The following is a 25869-nucleotide window of genomic DNA, read 5'->3' as shown; positions in this document are numbered from 1 at the left end:
TTAATTCTCAAACAGGATGTTGTAGCAGTTATTATACATAAAGGTGAACAGATTTTATTACAGGATTGAGTGCTTTTGTGTACCAAATAATCTTTAATGTCCAAATTACCCTCTGTGGTTGTAGCATTCAAACCTGACACTTAACTCGCATCACAACCAAAGACAGGCCTCAGAGCACACAGTCAGGTTGTCGCCTCCACTTGAACCATAGAAGGATCATTCATTAAAATCATACGACTCAAAGTGGAAAAGAAAGCTTTATTTTCCAGCGAGGACCTTGAATCTATGCATGAACCTGAGGTAAATTATGATACCAGAGCATCATTTTTGTCTTTGCAGATGAAGTAACCACATTGTGAATGATGAGTTTGAGCCCAGTCTTCGCACAAACGTATACAAACGACTTGGATGCATTCATCACCTTTACAAGCAGTGGCTCATATTTCATATACTACTTCTGATCCTGTCTGTGCAAGTGAGGACTGTGTACAGAAATAGTGGGAAGTCTTCAGTCCCAGAACCCAAGAAAAGTCATTTACATTAATACACAGGAGAACAACAACACAATTGTCCTGATTATATTACAATTTTAGCAGTTAAATAGACTCTACAGCTGCACGTGGTGGAACTAGGCAGGCAGGTCACTTCACATTGCTGAACAGCTTGTGTGCGACCTGTAAAGAGAAAGGAAAACACAGTTAGCGTCTTCACTGGAAGACACACACACACACAAAGGGATAAGGAGGGGAGAGTGTGCGTTTTCTTCACTTCTACCCGCTGTGTGTCTCTCACACACTTACACAATGGTCCCGTGCATGCAGGAAGTCAAAGAGCTCTTCTGTGCACTCCTCCATGGTGCTGGATCTGGAGCCGACACGGGCCTCACAGGCCTCCAGGCGCTCCCTAGTGTGCACACAGTGTTCAGTCTGCTCACACTTTACTCGTATCGTTTCTAGAGGATCCTGGGAGGGACAAAAATCAAATGTGATAAATTATGGAGAGTGGGGCGTCATGAAGACTTTTATTTTAAAACAATGAATTAAACATAGTAACCAGTAATCCATCCATCCAACTTTGCACCATCATAATTCATTGTTCCCACTTCCGAAACTGAAGCCCACTTAGATAAATATACTTAAAGTTTCAAGAGTTAAAGGAGAATGATTGATAGAACAGCCCATTCAAGAATAATATTTCATAATATTATAATCATAGATGCATTTACTGCTTTATAACACTGCTGAGTAGCTTGTGAATTTCCTTTCGGGATCAATAATTTTGAATTTGATCTCATAATAATTATAATAATAATAATAAATCCTAATTTATTTGTTGATTATTCTTTACTTTCTACATTTAATCTGAATGTACCAAGTAACTAGTAAAGCTTTCAGATAAATGCAGTGCTGCAAAAAGTACAGTATAAAAAGCAGGTGAATTCTTCATTTACACTCCAATATAAATGAGGAATATATTCCCTAAAATTATTTAAACTAAAAAAACACTTACCACCATGTCTTCCTCCTCTTCTTCTTCTTCCTCCTCCTCTTCCTCCTCTTCAGGCGCCTCTTCCTCCTGGTCAGTGACAATATATGTGATAATATGAGCGTTATATTGATCGTACTGGTTTGGTCTCAAAATGTTTCATTTATAGAAGAGGAACAATGATTGCACTAAAACTAACTTCTGCTATTTTAACTGAACCATGGATATAGTTTGTATTTTATTTTAATTTTCTTTATTTCTTTCTCTTTTTTCCCTGGAGTTCTCACTGTCATTTTTTATTTCTGATGTAGCTGTTGTTAATATGTGAATTTCCCCTTTGGGGGGATGAATAAAGGTGCATCTTATCTTATCTTATCCAGATAACCAAGAGGAACTACCTGTTTTAACGTGTAGCTAAAGCTACATGTGCCACAGACCCTGAACCAGTCACAGTAAAAACAAGTAAAAACCTTAAAATCATGTACAGTCTTATATTTTTCCGCTGGCAGCCAAGTTAAGACACCAGCTATAGTTTTTAGACACCTTTCAGAGAGCTGGCACACCGCTAGCTGACCAGCGGGGTTAGGTAATGTAAGCTGACTCACACACACATTAAGCTACTAAAAACACACATGTTGGGTATTTTCTAGTACCTCGTCGTCGGGGTCGCCGTATGTGAGCATCTTCCTCTCGAAAACCATGATTGCGACTCTGAATTTCACCAGAAACTCTCGGCAGAGGACAGAAGTCCAGGCGCTTCAGCTGCACTGCTGCTCGTTGAGGACGTGAGGACAGGTCACACGACGGAAACGACTAGAAGGATCACCGGATAACGCTTCCTATTGGTTAAAAGGGATTATTGAAGTCGCTCTAATCCAATCATACGCTTAGATTCTGCGTAAGCCCCGCCCAGTCAGTTGGTCAATGCGAGCGGAACTTTTGTTTCTGGCTGTCGGAGCGGACACGGACCATTAAACTGTTGCACGGCAAGATGGCGCTGCTGCAGGACACCAGACTTCTGCTGAGAAAAGTTAAAGATTTAAGGTGCCTAACGCCGAGACGAAACCGAGTGAAAGAAAAATGGGTAAGTTGCCAATGCAGTACTGGATGGCACAGTTGATAATGGTGTTTATCTGTAGAAGTTAGACTCATTCAGAGGGTCAAAGATGTTTAATGTCTGTAGCTGTCAGGAACATGGAGCCACATAGCAACAGAGAGCAGATATTTAAAAAAGCAATAACTTGTTCTACTGTGGCGGGTGTAAGTTAATTAATGAGTGCTGGACCTAAGATTTTAACAGTTCATATGAATATATTCATTAAATTATACAGTAGGAGACACAACTTATTGGTGCTACTTTCACTCAGTGTATTAAAATGTTTGTCCTTTCATTTGGTTTTGGTTTTTTTACACAGACATGGTCTTTCAAATCCTGCCCCTATACTGTGTGTTTAACTTGACAAATTAAAGTCACACAGAAACAAGAGAGAACATCAAGGCAAGGAAACATTCAAAATGAGTGCTCTCTTTCTTCGGACAGGCCACCACACGAGCCAAGTATCCTCCCACCAGTCTCGCTCTGCAGCACTTTGATGCCACCTACGGTGTCGAGTTGGGGAAGCTGTGGCCTTCGGTCCGAGTCGCCCTGCTGTCAGAGAGGAAGTATGGAGCTCTGCTCAATAATTACTACCATGGTGCTGCTCTGGAGGACTTCGAGGCCCAGGGATGCAGAGACTTTATCAGTGACAGGGATACAGAGGGTAGGCAAGCATTTCCAATCTTTATAGTCAACCTATTGATTGTTATGTAGAAAAAATCCTTCCCCAGAGCCCATGAACAAGCCCTTTGATAACCAAGGTTTCAGCAAAACACTGTATCATTTGTTATGCTATTATTTCAGCTTTTTTCTTCAAAACTACTTTTATAACAACAGCTCATCATCGTGTTTAAGGGGAATGGCAATAAAGCTGCTCTCTGTCATCTCTGAAAGGGTGTTCTTCTTCATCATTTCCACAGGTCAGCCATGCACAGAGCAAGAATCAGATGTTGCAGGCGCGGAAGAATCCAGCGGTGTTTCTATGAAGAAATCGGACATAGATGGGCAGCGGTTATCTCCTCTGCAGCTAAGTCCTAACATCAAGTGCGTAGTGTTCCCAAGAGGGGACATCACGAGATTCAAGCCTGCCAGGTGAGCTTATTTGTTACTTATGGGATGAAAATTCATCACGTTATGTAACTATTAGTAACTAGATTTTCACATTTTAACTCTTTTTTTGAAAATATATTTATCCTTATTTAATTCCATGCTTTCCACCATGAGGCACACACACACACACACACATATACACGTATACACACTTATAGGGCTTATAAATGTCTTGTCTATAGTCCATTAACGTCTGGGTGTTGACTCTGCGTTCTCTTGTCCTCTAAAGACCAGACGTGTGCGGGTTGCTGGGTTACTACCTGATGGACGCAGCCTCTGTGCTGCCTTGTCTCGCACTGGATGTTCAAGAAGGTCACAGTGTGCTTGATCTCTGTGCTGCTCCGGGAGGCAAGACCCTGGCTTTACTTCAGACCCAGTCTATACGTAAGAGGACGGCCCTTTTGTCTCTGTTATCCTCATTTAGCCCATGGCTAAACTGTCTTGCCTTCCATGTCTGTGAGGTTTACTGCTTTGGCTCTGCCTGTCTAACCCTCCATCATCTCTGTTCATGCCAAAGGTTTTTTGTGTGCGAATGATGTGTCTGTGTCTCGGACATTTCGCCTGAGAAGGGTCCTCCACAGCTACGTACCTACGCAGTTTTTGACGGATCAGACACTGCGCATCACCTCCTTTGATGGTAGCAAGTGGGGGGAAATCGAAAGGAACACTTTTGACAGAGTAAGCTGATGTCACACAATCAAGCTTATGCTTTTTTTGAAAAGTTACACATTGCCCGTACGTAATTAATGATGGGTTTATCTGAATGCCTCCACTTTGTCCACCTCCTCCTTTCTGTTCTGTTCTCAGGTCCTTGTTGACGTCCCCTGCACCACAGACAGACATTCGCTCACAGAGGACGACAACAACATATTCAACAAGATGAGGACCAGTGAGAGGCGAAGGCTGCCGCAGCTACAGCTGGAGCTGCTGCTGTAAGTTTGGATGAAACTATGAATCTAGTTTGCTTCTCACATCATTTTACTGTGGGGAAAAAAAAGCCCACTTAAGAGCTACGAAGAACATGATTATTTTAGATAACATGAACAAACGCTCTCTCTGTCCTGCAGAGCGGGAATCCAAGCAGCTTGTCCTGGTGGGGAGATCCTTTACTCCACCTGCACACTTTCTCAAATCCAGAACCTGAGAGTGGTGGAACAGGCCGTCCAATTGGCTCAAGAAAACCACGGCATCAGCCTCCAGGTCAGTCAGACACACACTGTAGATAAGATAACGTTTATTGATCCATCAGTGGGGAAAGTTTGCTGTTACTGCAGCTCAAGGGGACAGAAATAGTTAAAGAAATAGAGAATGAAATAAACAAAATATATACAGAAGAATTATGTTGATTGTGGATTATTGCACAGTTGCCCAAGATTGGGTAGTAAATAAAAAGTGCATAAGGCAGTGGTTGTGCTAGTGATTAGTACAGCAGGCTATAATGCAGCATTGTACAGTCTGACTGCTGTCGGAATGAAGGACCTGCAGAAGCGCTCCTTCTTACACCTGAGGTGTAACAGTCTTTCACTGAAGGAGCTGCTGAAGGCCCACACAGTCAGATGCAGAGGGTGGGAGGTGTTGTCCATGATGGAGGACAGTTTGGCCAAGATCTAAAACTGTAAACTGTAAACAAGATGTAAACTGTATAATAGAGATTTAGGCTATAAACTCAAGAATAGTGGAAGATAACTATCATTCCGCTCTGACCGCTCACATATGAGGACTGCCTGACTATCAACACGGGAATCAAATTAAAACAAATTATTTAATGTTTTCTCTTCCCCCTCCCCCCCTTGCCCTCATTCTATCTATATTCAGGTTGTTGACCTGCGGCCCCTCACACACATGTTTAGGAAAACCTTTCACTTCACTCCCGACCTCCACCTGGGTGAGATGGTTATCCCACACTTAGCCGCTAACTTTGGCCCCATCTACATGTGCAAGCTCAGGAGGCTTACGTAGACCGCTGACTAATGGACGGCCTCGCGTCAAAGACATTCGACTGACCGTGTCGCTGCTTTGTGGACTCCTCAGCCTCAGACTCATGTGTGCGAATTACAGCTGTCAGAGCACAGCTGGAGATGGGGAAGTTTTCATCATGGTGATGGACTTTTGATATACGGGAATACAGATGGTCAAGTGTGTGATTTCAGTGTCAGAAAACACAAAGAATCCCCATGAAGGAGCCTGGACCTTGACAGTAAACCTGTGAGTAACACTGACTGAACTTCAGTGCTTTTTATGGAGACTTTTGGACTCAGTTACTGGAAATTCAGTGACTGACCACATTTCTTGGACACAAAAGAATGCACTTACAAATAAATCAACTTTGCAATGTGTTTTTTTTTTTTTAAATGTAGTTTTATTTTTGCCCTGTAGGTGGCAACTGTACATTAAGATTAAAAGCATCCTGTATATTCAGGGACCACTAGAGGACACCAAGGGTATGTCTGTAAAGGACAGGAGCTCCAGTGTGTGCGTGCGTGTGTCCTCCTGCTCTGTGTCAGATGCATGGAGATGCATATTTCAGGCTGGGGAATCACATTACTGAAACACAAATTTCCATCAGAATGACCTGCTCTCCTTAACTCTCCAATGAAAATGGGGTTTGGCTTGTTCTATGGTTATTCATCAGGTTTGATGGCTTTGCCTAATAACGCGGTATGTGGGCATGTGGAAGGAGGGCGTAATGAACAGGCAGGTAATGACTTATTTGACCATTTGGCTGCTCACATCAGAATCTGTGCAACTTTCATTATTATAGCTGGATTGACTCCGTTTTGCATTGACATCACTCAGAGGTGAAATGTCTCCTCTTATCTCGAGCTAATGTGAGCAGAGAGGTGCCTCTTTTTTTTTTCCATCACACCGCCGATGACCCTTTATGTTGTCCTGGCCAGGCAATGTAGCGTGAAAAAGGTGTGTGTATATGGGTGTGTGTGTCTAACGAGTCCACCATCCACATCCCACTGTCATTAAGCCGCTCCAAGTGCAGGAGCTGACTCCCATCCCCGTGCAGGGACGGACGGCAGCCATGCGGCTCCCAGATGAACATTAAAGAGGCAGCAGAGAGCTAAAATGGGACGTCGCGCCCTGTTTTGCCCCTCCGCTTTTTTATTCCACAGATGAGTGCAGATAATTTTCTGTGCGATTGTGAGTGATTACTGTATTACTGCGGTAAAAGGGGGATGTATCTGGGAATGCAGAGGGAATTAATGACACATAAAAACTATTTTTGTATTGACTGCTTTCGTCTCCAGGGCCTTGAGTGCCTCCTCGCACATCTTGTGATTACCTAAACGTATTGTAAATATGTGTTTCCTATGGGCTCTTACATAAATTTACATGTTTTAACACTCAGGAGACGGCAGACTGTTAGAGATGAGTTACTCTCTATCCTGCCTGTCTATAGACTCCACTGGCTGTCTGCTTTATTATTGAATTAGCCAATGAACCGCTGTGCATTTGTGTCCCTGTGTGTAAGCCTGTGTTAGGGAGACACATGCTGTGTATTAAAAAGATGAATATTATGGATTTATCTTCACAACAGTGCTTCTGTTGTGTCCCCAAATACAATTTATATATTGCATTTTTTTCCTAATAAACATGCAAAACACTGATAGTCTTGTGTTTTCACCTCGTCACACACAAGCTACTCAATGAATGATCTTAGAGATGAACTCCAGCCCTTGCAGTAGGTTTATACATGACAGCAGAAGGGAAAGGAAACGTGTCTTACAGGTGTTACAGGTCTGTAGTTTGTCTAAGTAACTTGATTAGCAGCCACTGAAATGAAGGACTCAGTATAGTGTTTTCAGCTCTGACAGTGTGAAGATGAACTTCAAGGTGTCTTGATGTTTCGTGAAGGTGCACACGGTGACTTAGTTGAAGTCTGCGTGTTTAAAGCAGACGCCGTTGTTCCTGCTGTAGAGTCTTCCAGCTCAGAGGTGAAGATCAGACGTGCACCCCAGTTGGCGGCGAGAGAGGGGATTTCACCGGCGGGGGTCTTTGTTGCAGATGCACGGTGTCGCCTGAGCCCAGCAGGATGCGCTCTCTGCTGCATTGTGGGGTTTTCTTACAGATTACAGCTGCTCAGATCGTGGCCATTTATATCTGAAGCTAATTTCTATTTACCTTTAGAGGCATCCTGGTGTCTGTTGGCATTAGTGGATCATTTGTAGCACATTTCACTGAAGCTAGTGTGACAGTGATTTTATTTTATTTTATTGCATAATTGGTAATTGATGGGTGATTGAGATCTACTATCACAGCAGTGAAGCTCACAAACAGATCTGTTTACATTCTGTCAATGATTGTAGTTCATACATAGTGATGTGGTTGTGATGGACCATATGATAATAATATGTCCTCATCAACTGTCTCAGATTTTTCTGAGACAGTTTTTTTCTTGGTTTGTTTTGGGTAATTGTGACAAAGTTGGAAATCAATCAGAGGGCGATATTGTATTTTTATATAACTTTGGGCACTAACATAATGATGCACTTTAAATTAATTGGCCAGTTTACTCAATTGTCTGCTTTTCCCCCCATAAAAGCAATTGAGTTTTTTTCCATCCACACAGGCCTGAGAACATCCCATAATGTAGCACTGTTTTGCTTTAATCTAACAGTCGATGGCATCGCGTGATATTTAAAAGTGTTTCCCTTCAGAAGTACAGACTGTCCTTTGAGTTACTTCAGACAAGTTCAGTGTACCGGCCGTGTACTCGGTATGTGATCTAAACGCTCTCAGATAGACTCGGTGCTCCGTGAGGAGGGCTGAGAGCCGCCCCGTTCGGTTCAGTGAAGCCCACATTGGAAATGCAACCGTAGGTTTAGGCTGCAGCCAGATTAAGAAGAGAGAGAATGGGGGTTTTCTTCTCTCTAAGAAGATTACCCAGGGAGGGGTGAGATGGCAGTCAGAGTGTTTAAGAAAAAAAGGACAAGAAGAAAATGGAAGATGAAGTGGAACTAAAGGAGGGTGGCCCAGGATACACAGTTTAGCCACCTGTTGTCTGCCTCTTGATATCACTCCTAACGCTCTTTGTTTCTCTATCTCTTTCTCTATTTCTCCATCTTTATAACAACTATCTTTGCTCTGTCTCCTGCCCTGTTAATTATCTAACACATCTTGGGCACAGAAGGCAGAGGAGTGTTGCCATGTTACATTTCCTCAAGCGTCATGTATGAGCTGAACTTCTTTGAGCGTTGAGTGGTTTCAGGTTTTTTTTTTTTTTTCCTTGCATGTTCAGTTGTTAGCCTGATTGTACTTGTGCTTCGCTCTCCCTTAAGTTCCTGCTGGTGGTTTCCAGGAGGGCTTTGATGTGTATCTGGGCAATGCACTATTAGAGGGATTTCCCTGGGCCTGACAGCTCAGAGAATATGCGGTGAAATGGCAATGCCAGTGGGCTAAAAGAATGCTGGAAACAGGATTAGGATCATATTCTGGCAGACCCTGTCACCTCCTCAATGGGCCGAGGTTTCTAACGCTGGCACTTTTCATTCTCGCCATGGTTAAAACCTTTAAGAGAACCATGGAGAGGAGGGAGAGAAAAACACTGATTGAATGGTACACTGTGATTTTTGTGTGGGGAGGCTTGCTCTGGGGGGCTGTGTGTGTGAGTGAGGGAGAGAAAGAGAGTTAAAGCAAGAGACATCAACTGGCCTGTGCGAGTCACACACAAACCTTTTTTTGATTCAAAATATGTAAAGCTTTACTCTCTAGTACAGTCTCAATCGTGTAGTGCAAAGACAGGCAACGTTTACATGTTAGACGCACTTTCATGAAATACATTTTTGAGACAACTTAAATCTTGAAGTTGACTGACCTGAGTTCATATCTTAAAATAGCTACCACACACACACATCAGTTGCTTAAAGGAAAGTAGATGGAGTTATGTGTGTGTGTGCCTATAAATGGCTGCTCAGGGCAGTGTGGTGGTGAATATGCAGCCCTGAGTGTTAGAGATGGAAGCACCTGATCCAGCATCAAGGGCTCAACACACTTGACCCTGCAGCAGTACAATCTAGCAATCCCTGTTCAACCCCCGGGGCGTGCGTGTGTGTGTGTGTGTGTCTGTTTGGGGGATGGGTGTTAAGAAAAGAGAGAACATTCGGAACAAGAGTATTGTGTTATGTTCTCTGCTCCAGAGCCCCATGGGAGGAAATCCTGCCGTGTAGCCGGACAGATTCCTAACCTGGATAACAAGGACATTCACTTCTGCTGCATATCCACGCCACAAGCTTGTCAGTCGCACAATCAGGATGCCCTTGGTCGAGGACACACACATACATACATGCATGTGGTGTAATAAAACACAACAAGGTTAGGGTGAGGTGTTAGACGCACATTACCGCTGCTAATCTGGTGAGATCATTATCCTCCTCCATCAGAGGTTTGGTTGGTGGTCATTCATAACGGCTGGAGGAGCTGCTCGATGCAGCAGCCAAGTGGCATTTGTTATTTACACACACTGAGGGGGAATGGCGTGTTAAAGGCCGATTCAATTAACAGCAGAGCAATGTCACGCAGCCGGGGCGATGCACTCACAGCACATGTAAAGTTTACTGTGGGAAGAGCAAGGGCACATTTTGGAGGAGGTGTCAGAGATGCCCATTTGCCCCACATATGTGTGTATTTGGTGTGTGTGTGTGTGTGTGTGTAGGGGCAGGGTTGGGTGGGGGTCTGTGCGTTTTGACAAACCATGCTGTTAAAGATATAATAGCAGCATAATCACCGCCCCAGGCCGTCATTCTTCAGGATAATGGCCTGCTTATTCATTGGGGATGGCTTATGTCTCCATGTGGCTTTTTTATTTTTCCGATTACGTTGTTCTTTTTCTGTCTCTTTGTCTCCCTGCAAATTCTCATACACTTTATTTGTTGGTGTTGTTTTTTTTTTGTTTTTTTTAAAATTGTTCTCTCACTTTGACCTTCCTCCCTTCCCCTCATCATCCTGATGCTTTTCTTCACCTTGCTGTTTTCCTTTTCCTCTCATAATCACCTTTTCTCCCATACTCTCATTTTTGAGGCAGAAGAACAGCTGAGCTGAGATCACCTTTAATAACCTGCATCATGTTTTACATTCAGCAATTAGGAATTAAAACCAACTTTGATCCTTCAGTCTTTTTTTGTGCACTCAAAAGGCAGATTAGCACCATTAAAACACAAGATACTAAAGCTTATATCTACTTGTTGTATTTCTATATTTGTGCTGTTTAATGGCATTTGTATTGCAGTTTTGAACTGTAGCACTCCCCCCTTGTGCGTCCCTCCCCAGCCACAGAGCTGTGCACAGACAGAGAAGCCCTCATTATAAAGATCTCCAAGCAATGTTTTTATTTGCGATTATTTTACAACAACACTAGTTCAAGTCTACATCGTTAGGGAGGAGTAAAGGAAACAACACTGCTGACGGCCCGCTCACTCTCTCCTCCAGCATTATGAATCTATCTACCACTGGACCAAGCAGTTTGACAAAGACAGTGGGGGGGGACAGCATTAGAATAATAGCAACAACAGAACTCAAATAGAGTCAAGACAGCAGTACACAGAGGACTCTGGTCAGTTATTCACTGAAATCTTTTCATTTTCATTGACTTCAGTGGCAGTTTTTCCAGATCCGTTCAGTTGCCTCTTCCAAGCCGATTCCAGAGAAGAAAGTGAACACATTGAAAATAGTAATTCAAACCAAGATCGTTACACAGACAACCGAGAGAGGAGGGTAGACGGGGCTGCCGGTGAGCTCAGCAAATACAATCTTACAATCTGACAGCTAAAGGAATTTTATCTGAGACAGAGTCCATTATCAAGTATACAACATAATAGGAACTTTACAATTACCTTACCAGTAAACATTAATAGATAGACTTTTTTTTGTATTTTACATACTAAAATAATGTGCATTTTTTTTTATCATTAGAAGACATTAGCTTCCAGAACACATTAACAGAAAAAACATCTGAGACGCATGTGATTCTCCTCATCAAGTGCTAACAGTCTGACGTTCAATGAAAAGCTGCATGTTTCCTCAAGAGAATATTAAGGCGAGAAGAAATGCTGAGAAAATATGTCCAAAGTCCAAATGCGTTTGTCATTTCATTTTGTATACAAAGGAGACTGATCGAGTCGCTGTGAGGCAACGTCGATCATGTTCTTACCTAAATTGACCGTTTTAGTGCACAGACCTTTTGAATTTATAAAGGAGGTCTTAAATGGTATGCATGTTCATAATTGCATTTGCCCCAGCTCCCTCAGCCCGGGGCAAAATGTAATTAAAAGCTTTGAGAATTTAGTCACTGAAATCATTTTCTCATTATGACGCCAGCCTCTGTACAAAGTGGCATATTACTGGCCATTAAACTGGTAAATTAGTCACTTTTAATTATGCAGTTGAGGACAACATGGCTTGAAGTTTATTTTTATTTATGTGCTGTTATGTACTACATGCTATGTACATAACTGCGCTGCTTAATTGAAATGTCAATGGTCCTGTGGCAGAAATGGTCTCTTTGCTGCAGGAGCGATGTCGTCTTCCTCCTGGCCAGCGAGCCTAATTCCTTCAAAAGTGCCTCATTTATTCACATTATTCTTGTAAACATTGTTTGCATTGTCTTTTAAACTGAGTGCATCCATCTTCAGCTGTGTACATCATTTTCAGGGATTCTTTTTTTTTTAACTTATAGAAGCTCCAGTCTGTCGGAAACATCGTCATCATGTGAGTCAGGAGTCCGTTCACTGTCCTCTGACTCGGGACGTCCACTTCATATGTCGCATTTTTCTAGCAGTGTTCAACATCTTGTGGGGTTTCTTTTCCCAAAGTTGAATTTTTGGATATTGAGCTGAAACTGAAGCTCAGGAGGAATCAAACAAGCTGTGGGGGTGTCTCAAAAAGCTGTGAAATGCAGTCCTGTAGGTCCAGTGCATGTTGTCATGTTTTATTTTCGGACATCTCTGCAAGTCCTGTGCCCATCGACTCGAGAAGGGGTCAGAATACGGTTCCTAAAGAGCTATGACAGTCACACAGACAGGCAGTGGGGCGGGGTGATGTGTAGGCCGAGGCTCCGGCCTACTTTACATTGTCCTCCATACAGTCTGACCCTCAGTTAGACATTGCGTCCAGTCCCAGCGAGGCGGCGTGCTGTTTGGCCCTCAGACGCAGGTTCTCGATGCTGGTGGTCTTGTTGTTGTGGCTGGCGAGGCCTCCTGCAGCCGACGCCTGCAGCAGCGGGCTGTTCCACACCTGCTGGGCGTGATGGGACAGAGACTGGTAGTAAGACTGGCAGGGCAGGGAGCCCAGCGGTGCGGGGGGCATGTTGACATTCATTCCCAGGTAGGGCAGTGAGGACGGGGCGGCGAGGTCAAACGCCGGGTAGTGCACCAGGTTGTTGGTGGCGGCCATGTGCTGGCGGAACTGCTCCTGCAGACGAAACAGGCTGAGAGGGGAGGAGGAGTAAGAGTGGCTCTGAGGGAGAGGACCGCTGCTGGCCAGGCCGCTGCTGGAGGAGGAGGGGGTCACGGAGGGAGAGACCAGGGGAGAGTCTGGACAGAGAGCAGAGGGGATTCGATCATTATACAGTCGGCTGAGGAGTGCAGTGTTGCAGGTGAGGAGAAAGTCACGTGTCCCAGATTCTTACCTGGTTTAGGGCTGAGTCTTTTGCAGGCTGGAGAGACGTCCCCAGGCGTCACTGCTCGCTCACACTTCATCTCCTCTCTCTGAGATTTACTCTCGTCCTCCTTATCTGTGGCGTTGTCCTCCGTCGCCGACTCGCTGCCAGAGTGTTCTGCTGACGTGACGTTCAGCTCCATGTCCAGCGGTACAGGACAGGCCACGGGACCCTCTGTCTCCAGGGAGGAGGAAGAGGAGGAGGAGGAAGAGGACGAAGGAGGGAGCTGGGTGTCGGGAAGGATAGTTGCGGAGGGGGGTGTGTCCTCCTTCTCGCTTCCTCCTTCCCCTGACGCCTCCTTCTGCTTCTGAAGCTGCTCCTTCTGCAGGCTGCGCTGCTTCTTGCGGAACTTGGCTCTGCGGTTTTTGAACCAAACCTGATGGCGGCGAGGAGAAGAGGGCGAGTGAGAACGAGCAGAGAGGTGCTAGAAGTGTGAAGTAGTTTTTTAACAAACTAAATATATTCGTGCACTTATTGCATGTGGATAAATCTACATTTAGCTTTGTGCAGGCAAATGGAGTGTGAGCAAGGCATTTTAAGTGTTACCTAAAAATATGTTTTTGTGTGTAAAGCTGTAGGTTTTTATTACTACAGATTATTTAGATTCCTCTCATGACTTTAAATCTAACAACATCCCAAAAGAAAAGGCTAGGTCACCCCCACAAATTCAGGTTGCAACTACAGAAATACATGAAACTTGAAGTCCTCATAGACATAAAAACCTGGAATTACAGAATTAAATATAAAACACAATTTAGCATTTAAAAAAATCCCCTACAAACTCACTGCTCCAACATGCACATCTATTTCCTGTTTTAATGTCTGTATGTTTTGTTATTTTTTTGGTGGTGTTTTCCCGTCAGGTGTGGGGAGGGGCGTACCTGCACGCGGGCCTCGGGCAGGTTGGTGCACATGGCCAGCCGCTCCCTCATCACCACATCCGGGTAGTGGGTCTTCTGGAAAGTCTTCTCCAGCGCTTCCAGCTGCTGCGCGGTGAAGGCCGTGCGGCTGCGGCGCTGCTTGCGGTGCTGAGATCCGTAGCGAGCCTCCAGGATGATGTCTTGAAATGCGCAGCCGTTGGGAAAAGAAAAAAACACACGGAAAGTTTATTTAACTGATGACAAGATTGTGTCACCACACTTTACTGAAGCCAAACACAGATCTTAGTAATTAATAATTAAAAAAAAAAAAAACATCTATTACCAGCTAGTCTCTCGGCCAGTGTGAGCGCGTGCACTGAGGGCCGGTAGTCCGGTGCGTGCTGCGCCTGTTGCGCGGCCTGCTGGTGCAGGTTGTACATGGCGCTGAGGGAGTTCATGGCGTGCAGAGAGTAGCCGTTCACCCCGTAGTGCTGCATGGTGAGAGGCCTCTACCTGCGGAACGACACAGAGGAAACTTTCAGATGGAGGAGCAGAGTGCAGGTGAGGAGGGGTGGGGTGGGGGGCGCGTGGCTGCTGATGGACACGCCACCACTACTGAACACGTGATCTGTGACACCAGGCCCCTGTTTTAATAAGAGGAACGAGATCATGTGTGTGTGTGTGTGTGTGTGTGTGTGTGTGTGTGTGTGTATGTGTGTGAATGTCAGCAGGTTCTCGCGCTCAAGGGCCAATAAATGTTAATGTGCGCACTCAGACAAAAGTGTTATCCATTAACATCCAATTATCGCCCTGTTCAATCCATTAATTATACAAAAGACTTTTAATTGGTGTAATTATCACTCCCTCTCATAATGAACCGTGACGGATGCCTTATTCATGAATTTATTCACGTCGTCTCTGTGATCCCGGAGAAGCCAAATCCCCTCTGAAAACGCTGCTCTGACAGATCAGGGCGTTGATGAGATGTGTTGGAAAATGAAATAAGGAGATTTGTTCCGGGTCTCGGTGGCAAAACCTGCAACCGGATAGCAGGATTATATTTTAACATTACGGGAAGGCTGTTCGGTTTTAGACAGACGACTGGACATTCATTTTCTTGCACCACCTAACAGCAAATTTTGCAATTTATTATGGGGAATTTTCTGTTATTTATAATGATCACACGGGGCTGTGAAGGCACCTGCAGCTTTTAATGACACGAGCAGGTTAAATTCTTGAATCATGTTTGAGCGCCAGACTCTATTTTGTAGTTCTCCTTCACGACCGAGATTTTCATAGATGAAACGCTCCAGGACACGATTAGATATGTATTAGGACGGAGGAGGCGGACAGGAGGGAATATCTCGGAGGCCCAAACAGTTATTATAACTATTACAGAGGGACCACAGGGAGCAGGTATAAATCTTCCTGCTGTGTGACAGGGACGAGGTCCAGGACTTACGTACAGACACTTTGGAGCCAACTTCCACCGTAATAATTTCGATATCGTTTTTGTTTAATTTGACTAATTTACAAAGATATTTTTATTGTGCGCTGCTGCAAATGTCAAATCAGCATTTGTTGTTGCAGGTATTTGACAAGTCATTACAATTTTTAAATCGCTCTGTGCTCTGAAATTAAATTTTGCAGAATATTAGTTGAAACGTAATTCATGCTAATTTGACCAAGGTCACTCTCTTTTACCTAAACCTTATTACTGGGTGGCATCTTTTGATTAACATCATTTTTATAGGCTAACAATCACATTGATTTGAATTACTGAATTTCACAAATCCAATTTTATAATAAATTACTCAAACAATAGCCAATAATAATAATAATAATAATAATAATATGGATTGAAATATGCCCGTTAGGCCATTGTAACTCTATTTTATTAAACAGAAAAGGCTGGGTGGTCGTTCTTATAGAAGGCGGGTTTTTTTCTGCCCATGTCTCAGCTTTTGTGTGTGTGTGTGTGTGTGTGTGTGTGTGTGTGTGTGTGTGTGTGTGTGTGTGTGTGTGTGTGTGTGTGTGTGTGTGTGTGTGTGTGTGTGTGTGTGTGTGTGTGTGTGTGTGTGTGTGTGTGATGCCCGCAGTGCCCATTCCCAGCCTATTAAGTGGCTGCGGCGGCTGATGAATGTGATCAGAGGGCAGTGGGGAATAGTTTAATTCGCCGGGACAGAAGGTGCTTCGCTAAACATTTACTTTACTCCCCCAAGTATTTGAGTTGAATGGCGCCCCCCCCTTCCCTCCCCGCCTCCCCCACCTCCCCTTCCCCTCTCTGGCGGCCTCTTATCCCATCGCCCCGGGGCAACGTTTTGGCTGAGATGTATGGCTTCTCCGCGGGTAAAAATATGCATGTTGATCCCCATTTGGCTCCCCGTCTAATGGAAGTGCAAATAGGTTTCGACTGCGAGGCCCTCCATTTATCATCACCGCTGACACGGACGGACGTACAGTGGGCCTGGCTGCTCAGCTCTGGGCTGGGGCTCCCGCGTGTGTGTGGGGGGGGTGTGTGTGCGCGTGTGGTCGTGCGTGCGTGTGTGTTCCAGTAATAGACCAATGATTTCTCTGAGCTGCGTTTTTTTTCTTCTTCTTCTTTTCTGCATGTTTTCTCTGAGAATAAAGGTGCAGAATTTAATCGGACCAATCCTCAAATTATAAGAAGGAAATAAATTAATATATCTATTTTTAGAATATACGCAGATCTTTATTTGTTGACATCTGCCTGCATGCCTGCACTGCTGGAAGTTTGAGGCTCGGCCACTGCTTTCACTTTTTGCTATAAAACTGTAAAAGTAGTAAATATCCTGATCCCATTTTTTGTGCCCAGAAAAACTTTGTAACTCAGAGCCTGGCCTCTCGTGGTCGCCCACCTTTTATATTTACCACTCCATCTCCGGGTATCGCCTGTATCCTCTTGCCCATATCAAATTCAGCACAATAGCTCATCACTGTGAGCCTGTCGGTGCTGTTATTGTCATGCATAAGCCCCTCTGTGCTCCAGGCACTGGGCCCTGCTGGCAGCCCCGCTCAATGCTTCGATTATCAAACCGTCATTATGTAAATTGGCATGTACAGTGCAACTCTTTGATCCGGCTAAATTAGGAAAAATGTTATTTGCTAACAGCCCCCAGGGGCATGAGTGGACCTGACTGTGTGCTCTTTGCTGTGTCACAGTGCGGAGGGACCCGCCGCTCAGCTGTTAGTATGAGGAGTGTGTGTTCTGCCGCAGAAATGTAAAAGGTATTTTAATGTCTGATGTTTTATTGTCAGCGTTTATCAAGTCGGTCAGAGCGTTTTAAGAGTCTCTGTGTCTTCTAACAAGAGGACAAAGGCCTACAAGACATCATCTTAAAATGTAATGTTTAAAGTATTTTTTTAAGAGAAGTGAAGAACAGGAGTCCCTTTTTATTTTGGGTCTTTTTTATTTATTTTTTTTGCCTGATGTCTGAAAAAAAAGTCTGAAACAAGAAGTTCACTTTTGTTTAATTTTGCATTAGTTTTAATAATGATTATTACTAGTGATTTAATAATTAGTTTTCGCTTCAGGGTAAATTTTTGGTTGCACACTGAAACTTTAAAATACCACATTTATGATTTCCAATCGAGGAACCAGGTCACTTTTGTCTCCGCTAAATTATTAATCATTTGTAACAGACTTCCTGCTTTACGCGTTTTTTTTAACATAACAAACAAACTTCACTCTCGTAGTAATTTGGCCTGAATTACTTGTAAAAATGCGGCATTAGTTGATTTTAAACACAATTTTAAAAACACTAAACATGAGAGGAGAAAGTGAGAGTGAGTGAATGAAGAGGAAAAGTTTTTACCTCTTGAAGAGTCACCGGTGTTGTTTCTTTTTTCCGTCACTTGCTGCTCAGGCCGCGGTGAGAGTCCGGTGTCGTTAGTGCCCCTTCTGCCCCCTCTGCCCTGCTCTGCCCCGGCAGTGACACCCCCAGCCGGTTCGGGGTAAATCTCATCCACTCTGTTGCTCCACCTCAAGTCCGCCCGCTCGCGCTCCACCTGTCCGTCTCGCTCTGAACTCGCCGCGTCTCGCGCAAGAGTGGGAAGCCGCCATCTGCTGGAGCGCGAGAGCCCGGCGGAGGGATTTTAAGGAGAGCCTCGCGGGGGTCACGCTGGCTTCCTATTGGCTCCCCGCGCTGTCAGTCAAGTTGAACGCGCTCTGTGGCCGCTCCTCCGGAGTTATTTTCAAATATGATCGATTTAAGCACATTATGTCCGCTAAGTCTGTCTCCACGTGCCTGTTTTTCAATTATTGAAATTGATGAATATTCTTGAGATGTGAGGATCGAAGCTTTTTAATGCCCAAATTTGGCCAAATGTGTAGTTATTGATTTTTGGTCGACATAAAGAAAGACATTTTATTTTTTAAAAGATCTGCTGTAATTCCGGAAATTATTATTTCATGTTTTATTCCCCAATTTCAAAACCCGAACAAATGAGTGAAAAGCTTCCTGCCAAGGCTTTTTCACTGTGATACACATTTAGCATTAAAATCAAGGACAATTTTATTCCCAACTATGAGGTGAACCTGACTGCAGACGTCTAGAAATAATTTTCTGTCTTTCTTATTTCTTTCTTTCAGCCTGCCTGTATGCACTTGGAGCATGAGCACCCAAATGCCTTTTCTTTTTTTGTGAGGAAAAGCAACCAACCTTTAGTTTGTTTGCTTTTCGGCTTTTTCTCCATGCCACTGGAGGAGACAGAGACTTTAGAGAGATGGCTAATAGATGCCAGGGCGCTGCCTTTAGACTCTCTCCCGGCCTGGAAGGATTTGGGATGGGATAGGGAAGACAAGACGCCATCTCAGCCTCCAAAAACCCCTGTCTTAAAATGACTGCGGGTAAGAGGATTAGGGCAATAATGCCCTTCTCTTCTTGAAGGGTTTTTAGAGAAGATTTCTTCTCCCGGAGCAAAACCGTTTAGGTAGGGAATTAAGGGCAACGCAAAGTAGCCTTTTAATGTAAAGCTTGCATATTTTGTTGGGAGATTCTTTGGGAAAGTACTTGGCCTATAACGCAGTTTTATCTCTGACCATGTTTCTCACTCTGAACACAGCCGAACAAAAGACAAAAGATTTAATGGAAAACAGAATATTTATGTCCGTGCGTTTTTGCGCACAGTGAGACTGCGCCCAGTGGTTCATGGACATTTATTATAAAGTTGGCTGTGTGTGCACGTTCCTGTGTGTGTGAGGCCTGAGTGTGTGTGTGTGTGTGTGGGAGAGAGAGAGAGAGAGCAGTTCTTTTTTTAGATCTTTTAAGAGAAAAAAACAGACTATCTCTTGTCATTTTTAGGCCTTTGCCAAAAAAAAGTCTTGTATTTAAATTCGCAGCCAAGCACCAGTCAAACGGGCCAATTCTCGTTTTACATTATGACACTGGTTTTGAACGTTCAAATACAAAACTATCAAACTGAATGAAGAGAAGGAAATAATGACGATGGGACGTTGAATTAAGTTGAAACATGTGAAACTTTTTTAGAATTTAATGTAGTCAATAGAATAATAATAATTATTAGTATTATTAATATTATTGAGTGGTGTAACTGATGTAAGTATTAAGTTCACCTCCCTGGCGCGTCTTTCCTCCTAAACCTGCCTTTTTCCAGCCACCTAAAACTTTTTTCCCTGCGTGCTTCAAAGTGTTTCTCCTCTCCTGGAGAAACTCGTGTGCCTCTCTGGTTCTGTCGCCTCGGTAGGCTCCTATCACTCGGTTTTTCTCCGAGGTCTGAGAAAGAAAGAGGATTAACTTGTGAACCAATGGAAATAAGAACTTAAACGGGAGGTAAATCTGGCCACTGTCTCTTTGTGAGGACCGTCTCTAAAGCAATTAAAGCGAGAAAGAGTTTCTTCTCAGCGCCTCTCCACCTAAAGCTCCTTAGAGCGACTAGAGCTGTCCAGCGCATCTGAAGGGCTTAAACGCCAAAAAAAACCCCAGCTCCCCTTACCCCTGAACCGAGCCAGGCGCTGCTGAATACAAGGTGGGGAAACAATGACCTCCAGCTGACGAACAAGCCAACATTTAAAAAAAACAAAAAACGTTAATTTAGCTAAAGTCCTGTAACCTCGTGTAGATTTTAACCCCCAAAAAGTTTCATTTGGAAGCAACATCTGTGCCAGGATGGATGTCTGCTGTTTCTTCATTGATCTCCTGTCAGGTTTTTAACCCTTTCAGTCTCCTCCTCTGCACAATTCACACAGTCATCTACTAAGTGAACTTGCTCCTCCTGCCTCAGCCTGCGTTTGACAGAGGTATGAAGAATACAATGATCTTTAATGCCGATGGATTCTGCGCTCTAATAGCTAATTAATACTCTTAATGATGTTTCTGCAACTTCATGAATACATTAGGTGTGCAATCCAGCAAGCTTCAGCCTTTCAAGGGTATTTCAGCATCTGTTCATCCCACAGCAATTAATCATTTTGATGTGTAGTTTAAAATCGACTTCTTGCAGGAGACCTTTTTGACAAGAATAACAAAGCAATTTGCCAGGAGCCACCTCTTAGACATGTTATTAGCAGCACTCCCACAGTAAGACCCGCTCTCCTGTTTATTATTTTATTTTCCAGAGTATATTAGATAAATGAATTTAAAAAGACAGCGATAATTTTGCGGTTTATTGTCAGCACCACGCCTCTGAATCCTCCTGAAATCCCTTTTATTGGTGACAAGATCTCAGGATCTCCCCTGCAAATCCCTCCTCTAAAAGTTTTCAACCTGTCAGTTTCCTCTAAAAGCGGTATAATTCCCCCTCTTTTTCTCTCCATCCATCCCCTCCTCTTTTCTTTTTCCTTTCTTTTCCTTGCCTTCTCTCCTCTCTCTCTCGCTCTCTCTGGCCCGGATCCCTCTGCACAAGGGGCCCCATTGTATAGTCCTAATCCAGAGGCAACACAGCTTTAGGGACATGCAGGGATAAAAGGCCCATTAAGCCCACAACTTTATGGGGGCAAATCTCTCCCTAATCCTTCGCTTTATCTAAACAAAAGCCCCTCTGCCTTAATCCACCTATGTGTTGAAAAAAAGAGAGGAAAAACTGGAGAGAGTGGCAGAGAAGGAGAGAGAATGAGAAAGAAAAGGAGAGAGGGAACAAGAGGAAAAAAAATCTCACACACTGTAGGATTGAACTGGGAGAGATCATACAGGGAGGGTCTAAGTTTCCTGGAAGAGTTAAGTAATGCTGACAAGCTTTCACCTGCATGGAGGAACTTTCACATGTGTTAACTATAACTCAGTGCATGATGAAGCATGGCCCTCTCATTTAAGGCTTCCTCTTCTGGCCGCATAGAGACGCATGCATGATGCAGAAGCATTCATATTATTGAGGAAAGTGATATTATGGAGCTCTTCCTTCATTAGAGTGTGAGGTTTACTAAGAGAAGCACAACAGATGATATCAAGGTCGCAGAAGCAGAGCAAGAAAGCAAGAAAGTAAGTTTAGATTTAGCTGCAGTTTTCCTCATGTTGAATATCAACCTCAAAGTGCTCATATCTGTGCAACTGATGTCAGAAAATGTTCACGCTCCATGTGTTCACAAGTGAGCTGAAACACTTCCTGACCAGCCTCTGCTCCATCAGTGTAGCTCAGTGCATTTCAGGGGGTTTTCTGCCCCTATTCTATACAAAATATTTACTGGATGATGCAATTCAAACGCTTGAAACAGTTTTACAATATAGCAACTGCAGCTCATATGCAGCTTTTACATCTGTTCTTGTGGAAATAATGAAATATGTTGTTTGAATGTATTTTTATATATATTTTTAGTAAATGGTTGCTACGTATTTATCTTACAGTTTGGGCACAAAGGTTCAGCATTGTTTTTACGTAGAAATCTTCTGTGAGAACTTTGGCACAAGCACGTGGCATTTTAGGACTCCTTGTCCACAATTTGATCAATTTCTGTTTTAATTCCTGCATTAACAGTGTGTGTTGCACTTCCCACAGATTCAAAGCAGTCTTAAGTTTTCCATTACCTGTGTGACTAAGGTGTGGCCCCTCCCTCGTGTACCCCCTGCTGTTATTGACGCAGGGCGTGGCCCGCGCCGCCCTGATTCCAATTAAAGAAATGGGCTCATAAGGCCAAATCTTAACAACGATGACAAAGCTAAAGCTCCTCTGTGGAGCCAGAATCCCTTCACTTCCTCTAAAACATCTGTCTTTACTACAGAAAATCCCACTGTATCTGCTCCACTGCGGACAATCGGAGCCTAATCTGGAGCTGGCTTTAGCAGACTGAGAGCTCAGGTCTGATGGTTTTAGTCGGAGCTGTGAGGGATTGGTGGTGAGACTGGCTGATACCTGCTGCATTAGGGCTAAATGTTGACACTAACATTTGGTTTTGGTAATGATTTTCCTCCTGAAGGACCCATTTCAAAATAAAATGCCCCACTAATCTGTCACTTATCAAGACATCAAAAAAACAAAAACAAAAGCATCACACTTCTTTTACTTTTACTTTCAGTGTAACTCATCATTTTGCCTTCATTAACGCCCTCAATTACCGTCTCCTCCTCGGCTCCGTTCCTCCCTAATAGAGCTAACACTGAGTTAATGAAGCAAATAGTTGGGACAATTTAGTCATTAGAGACAATTAAGACAATCCAATGCAATCCCACTCAGACCAGGAGACAAGCAGGGTAGTCGGGAGAGAAATCCAACAACCAGCCACCCAAACCATAAGCGCTCTACTCTGCCGAGTCAGCTGCTGCAGAGGAGGCTTTAGTCTGGATTGAAGGAATTTTCCCTCTGGTGGTATCACTCGTAATACTTGAACCATTATAAGGCTGATCAGCAGTTGGCTGGAGGCATCTCTGTTTCCTCCACACAGGGATTACACCTGGCCTCAGGAGGAGGAAAATATTTCCCAAAGAGGCAAGCAGACGGAGAGGCAGACACAAGGCAGCCTGGATGCATACCACCACAATAAAGTATAAATCCTCCTCTTCACAGCGTATTACAGGAATGAACATAAGGGATTGTGTCATTGTTGCCCTATAATCTGGCTTTAAACTCCTTGTTTTACAAATGGTCCTCTTTAAAAAGCTCTTTCTTTTTGTGTGGGTCTTTTCCCCCCCTCTCTTCATCCTGTATTAACCTGCTGTTTCCTCATCAGCAGTTTGTTATTTTTTGTTCCCATGAATGTCACATTTGGGCTTTGAGAATTATAACTGTCTGTATTTGCAGAATTTCCAGGTAATTCACAGAGATGGTGTTTAATTACACACGAGGAAGGTGGATCTGCTCTCTCCCTCTAAAGCTCTTGTGTGCAAGTGCATCGCATTTCCTATTAGCCAGGAGTGATAGTATGTTTCTATTTTGGCGTGTAACCCAAAATAGACCATTCACACTGCGAGATACAGTACATGCTGGGATATCCTAATTTTCCAAATGCCTTTCCACGTGTCCTTGCCCTCAAAAGCTAAGGGTAATATCCTATCCTGCTTTGGAAGTGGAGATGGCTGCACTTTTTTCTGTTCGCTGAACAGGCAGCCTGCATGAAATAACTCCTGATAGAAATGCTCAAGCTGACATCTTCCCATGCGTCTCCACCTCCTCCCTCTTTCCTGAGCTGAATACTGCATGTATTTGAGACCTAAGAAAGTCAAACAGTTATTCCAATTAAAGACTGAAAACTGATTGCAAAACATCTTCGCTCTGAGCCGCCCAAAGCCACCATTTAGAGGCCAGTTTTCAGTTCTAACTAATGCCCTTATTACCCTGCCCTTATTCATGTTACTTTATTAAAACTACAAATGATTTTACTAATACTTTATATATGACCTGTAAGCTATTGCAACGTTAGGATTGCCAGGTTGTGAAATCCTAAAAAATGTTTATTCTCTCTAGTAATAACAATAACTCCTAATAGTATCTCCAGTTAAAAAGTCAAATCTAATTTTTGTTGTTACGGTCCTGTGGATGTCAGTCTGTCAGTCGCGCTTTAGTCCAGACATAATAACTCAACAACTATTGAACATTCATGGTCCCCAGAGGATGCATCCTAACAACTTTGCTGAATGCTGGCTTTTCATTTAGCGCCACCATCAGATCAAAATTTTAATTTGTCCACTGTCCCTGCAGATCTACTGAGGTTCCCATGAGCCTCAGCTGTTCCATGTATTTAGTGCTGGTTAGCATGCTAGCATGCTAGACACATGCTAGACAGCATGTCAGCATTGTTATTGTGAGCATTTTAGCGTGCTCACGTTAGCATTTAGTTCAAAGCACCACCGTGCCCGACAGAAACGACTTGTTCTTTTAGCCATCTCTCCATGCAACAGATCTTTCTGCTCACTTTGCCTATTAGACGGTAATCAACTTATTTTGACAGGGATTCAAACAAAAGGAGCTCTCCATCAGTCTCTTGTTAAGATGTGTTAGTTGTGGTGATTGAGTTTTTAGAGAGACAATCAGCTGTGACTGATAAGAGATGTGGCTCAGTGAGCACGGACTGAAATGATTTATGGAATATCAATGTTTTGGCTTTCTCCAAGTTCGAGCCTCTGTCTTTAAAAAGAAAATTAAAGTTTGAGGGCTTTTCTTTTGCTAAATTAGCAGCTTCTTAGAGCAGTAATTAACAGTTACATCACTGTTGAGACGCTCTCCAGCACGATTGATACTTCACACACACACACACACACACACACACTCTAACAGTCTGGGGTGAGGCCAGGCAGCAGGTCTGGTTCCAGCCCGCTGTCCTCTAGAAGTTTTATCACTCATTCTCTCTCCCTTGTTTTCTTCATCCTGCTCCTTGTTTGAGTCTCAGAGGCCCGATCGCTCCCTCCTCCTCCTCCTCCTCCTCCTCCTCTTCCTCCTCCCCCGCTTGCCTCTGAAAGAAACCTTGCTGGGCCCAACTGTCTGTGTAACGAGCTGGGCAGGACGGTCACAGTGGGGTACGCAAATGTGTGTGTCAGTGTGTTTACACTTGCGTATATGTGTTTGCAGTGAGCACTTAGTGTTTTCTTTCTTTTTTTTTTTTTAAAGGAGCATTCCCATGAAAATCATACTTTAGACGGTATCACCCCTTTTTCTCATCTCACACACACACACACAGACAAACACACACACGTCTTCACCTCTCAGTGATCCTCCAGTACTCTTCCACAGCAGGGAGCAGGAGGCTAATGGATATGTTTGTTTACCTATTTGTCCTTGACATGATCAATTGATCAGCAAGCTAATTCACTGCCACTATGGGCTCATTACATTTCCATTTAAATTGCTAATGGATTTCTTCGAGGCTTCATCTACCTTTCCCCGTTTCCACTGCGTGTGTGTGTGTGGCGTGGATGTACAGTGGAGGTGTGAGTCTGTGGACACCTTTGGAGCTCAAACACAGCACAACATAAAGCCCTCGCCTGCATTCGTTTATTGATAGCATGAGACAAAAGTTTTATGTCTGTGAAAGCCCACAGAGATAATGACCTTTATCATGAAGTGGATATCAGTCCTTAAATGGCTGTCAGCACACACACAGTCCCCTGGGAGCAGTGTGAGCTAATTCCTGGGCAGTAAAAGCCTGTGATTATGTGTTGCTGGGAAGATTACAGTGAGCGATTACTGATGTGGAATTTAAACAGTGGGGAATGAACAAATAAATCGAGGAGCAGCAGGAGATGGACATTAGC

The 25869-nt window shown here is 43.7% G+C and overlaps 3 protein-coding genes across 3 annotated transcripts; 1 reads left to right on the top strand and 2 right to left on the bottom strand.

Annotated features, from left to right (window-relative positions):
* Nucleotides 1-238: 238 nt before the first annotated feature.
* On the bottom strand, nt 239-2282 carry LOC139214365 (cytochrome b-c1 complex subunit 6, mitochondrial-like). Its single transcript, XM_070845203.1, has 4 exons — nt 2139-2282; nt 1510-1575; nt 801-962; nt 239-674 (listed from the first exon to the last, which is right to left on the bottom strand). Exons 1-4 carry the CDS (start codon nt 2184-2186, stop codon nt 642-644), a joined length of 309 nt encoding a protein of 102 aa, XP_070701304.1. The 5' UTR covers nt 2187-2282; the 3' UTR covers nt 239-641.
* A 194-nt stretch (nt 2283-2476) lies between these two features.
* Nucleotides 2477-5973, top strand: nsun4 (NOP2/Sun RNA methyltransferase 4). The gene is made up of 8 exons (XM_070845460.1): nt 2477-2569; nt 3026-3249; nt 3476-3673; nt 3921-4075; nt 4209-4369; nt 4499-4623; nt 4759-4891; nt 5507-5973. Exons 1-8 carry the CDS (start codon nt 2477-2479, stop codon nt 5648-5650), a joined length of 1233 nt encoding a protein of 410 aa, XP_070701561.1. The 3' UTR covers nt 5651-5973.
* A 6814-nt stretch (nt 5974-12787) lies between these two features.
* Nucleotides 12788-14709, bottom strand: dmbx1a (diencephalon/mesencephalon homeobox 1a). The gene is made up of 4 exons (XM_070845686.1): nt 14556-14709; nt 14234-14412; nt 13323-13728; nt 12788-13227 (listed from the first exon to the last, which is right to left on the bottom strand). The coding sequence occupies exons 1-4, from the start codon at nt 14707-14709 to the stop codon at nt 12788-12790; spliced, it is 1179 nt and encodes a 392-aa protein (XP_070701787.1).
* Between the last annotated feature and the right edge of the window lie 11160 nt (nt 14710-25869).

This window comes from Pempheris klunzingeri, chromosome 15 (genome assembly GCF_042242105.1).
Source record: "Pempheris klunzingeri isolate RE-2024b chromosome 15, fPemKlu1.hap1, whole genome shotgun sequence".
Classification (NCBI taxonomy): Eukaryota; Metazoa; Chordata; class Actinopteri; order Acropomatiformes; family Pempheridae; genus Pempheris; species Pempheris klunzingeri.
Note: the sequence above shows the minus strand (reverse complement) of the source record. Positions and strands in the feature narration are given on the sequence as shown.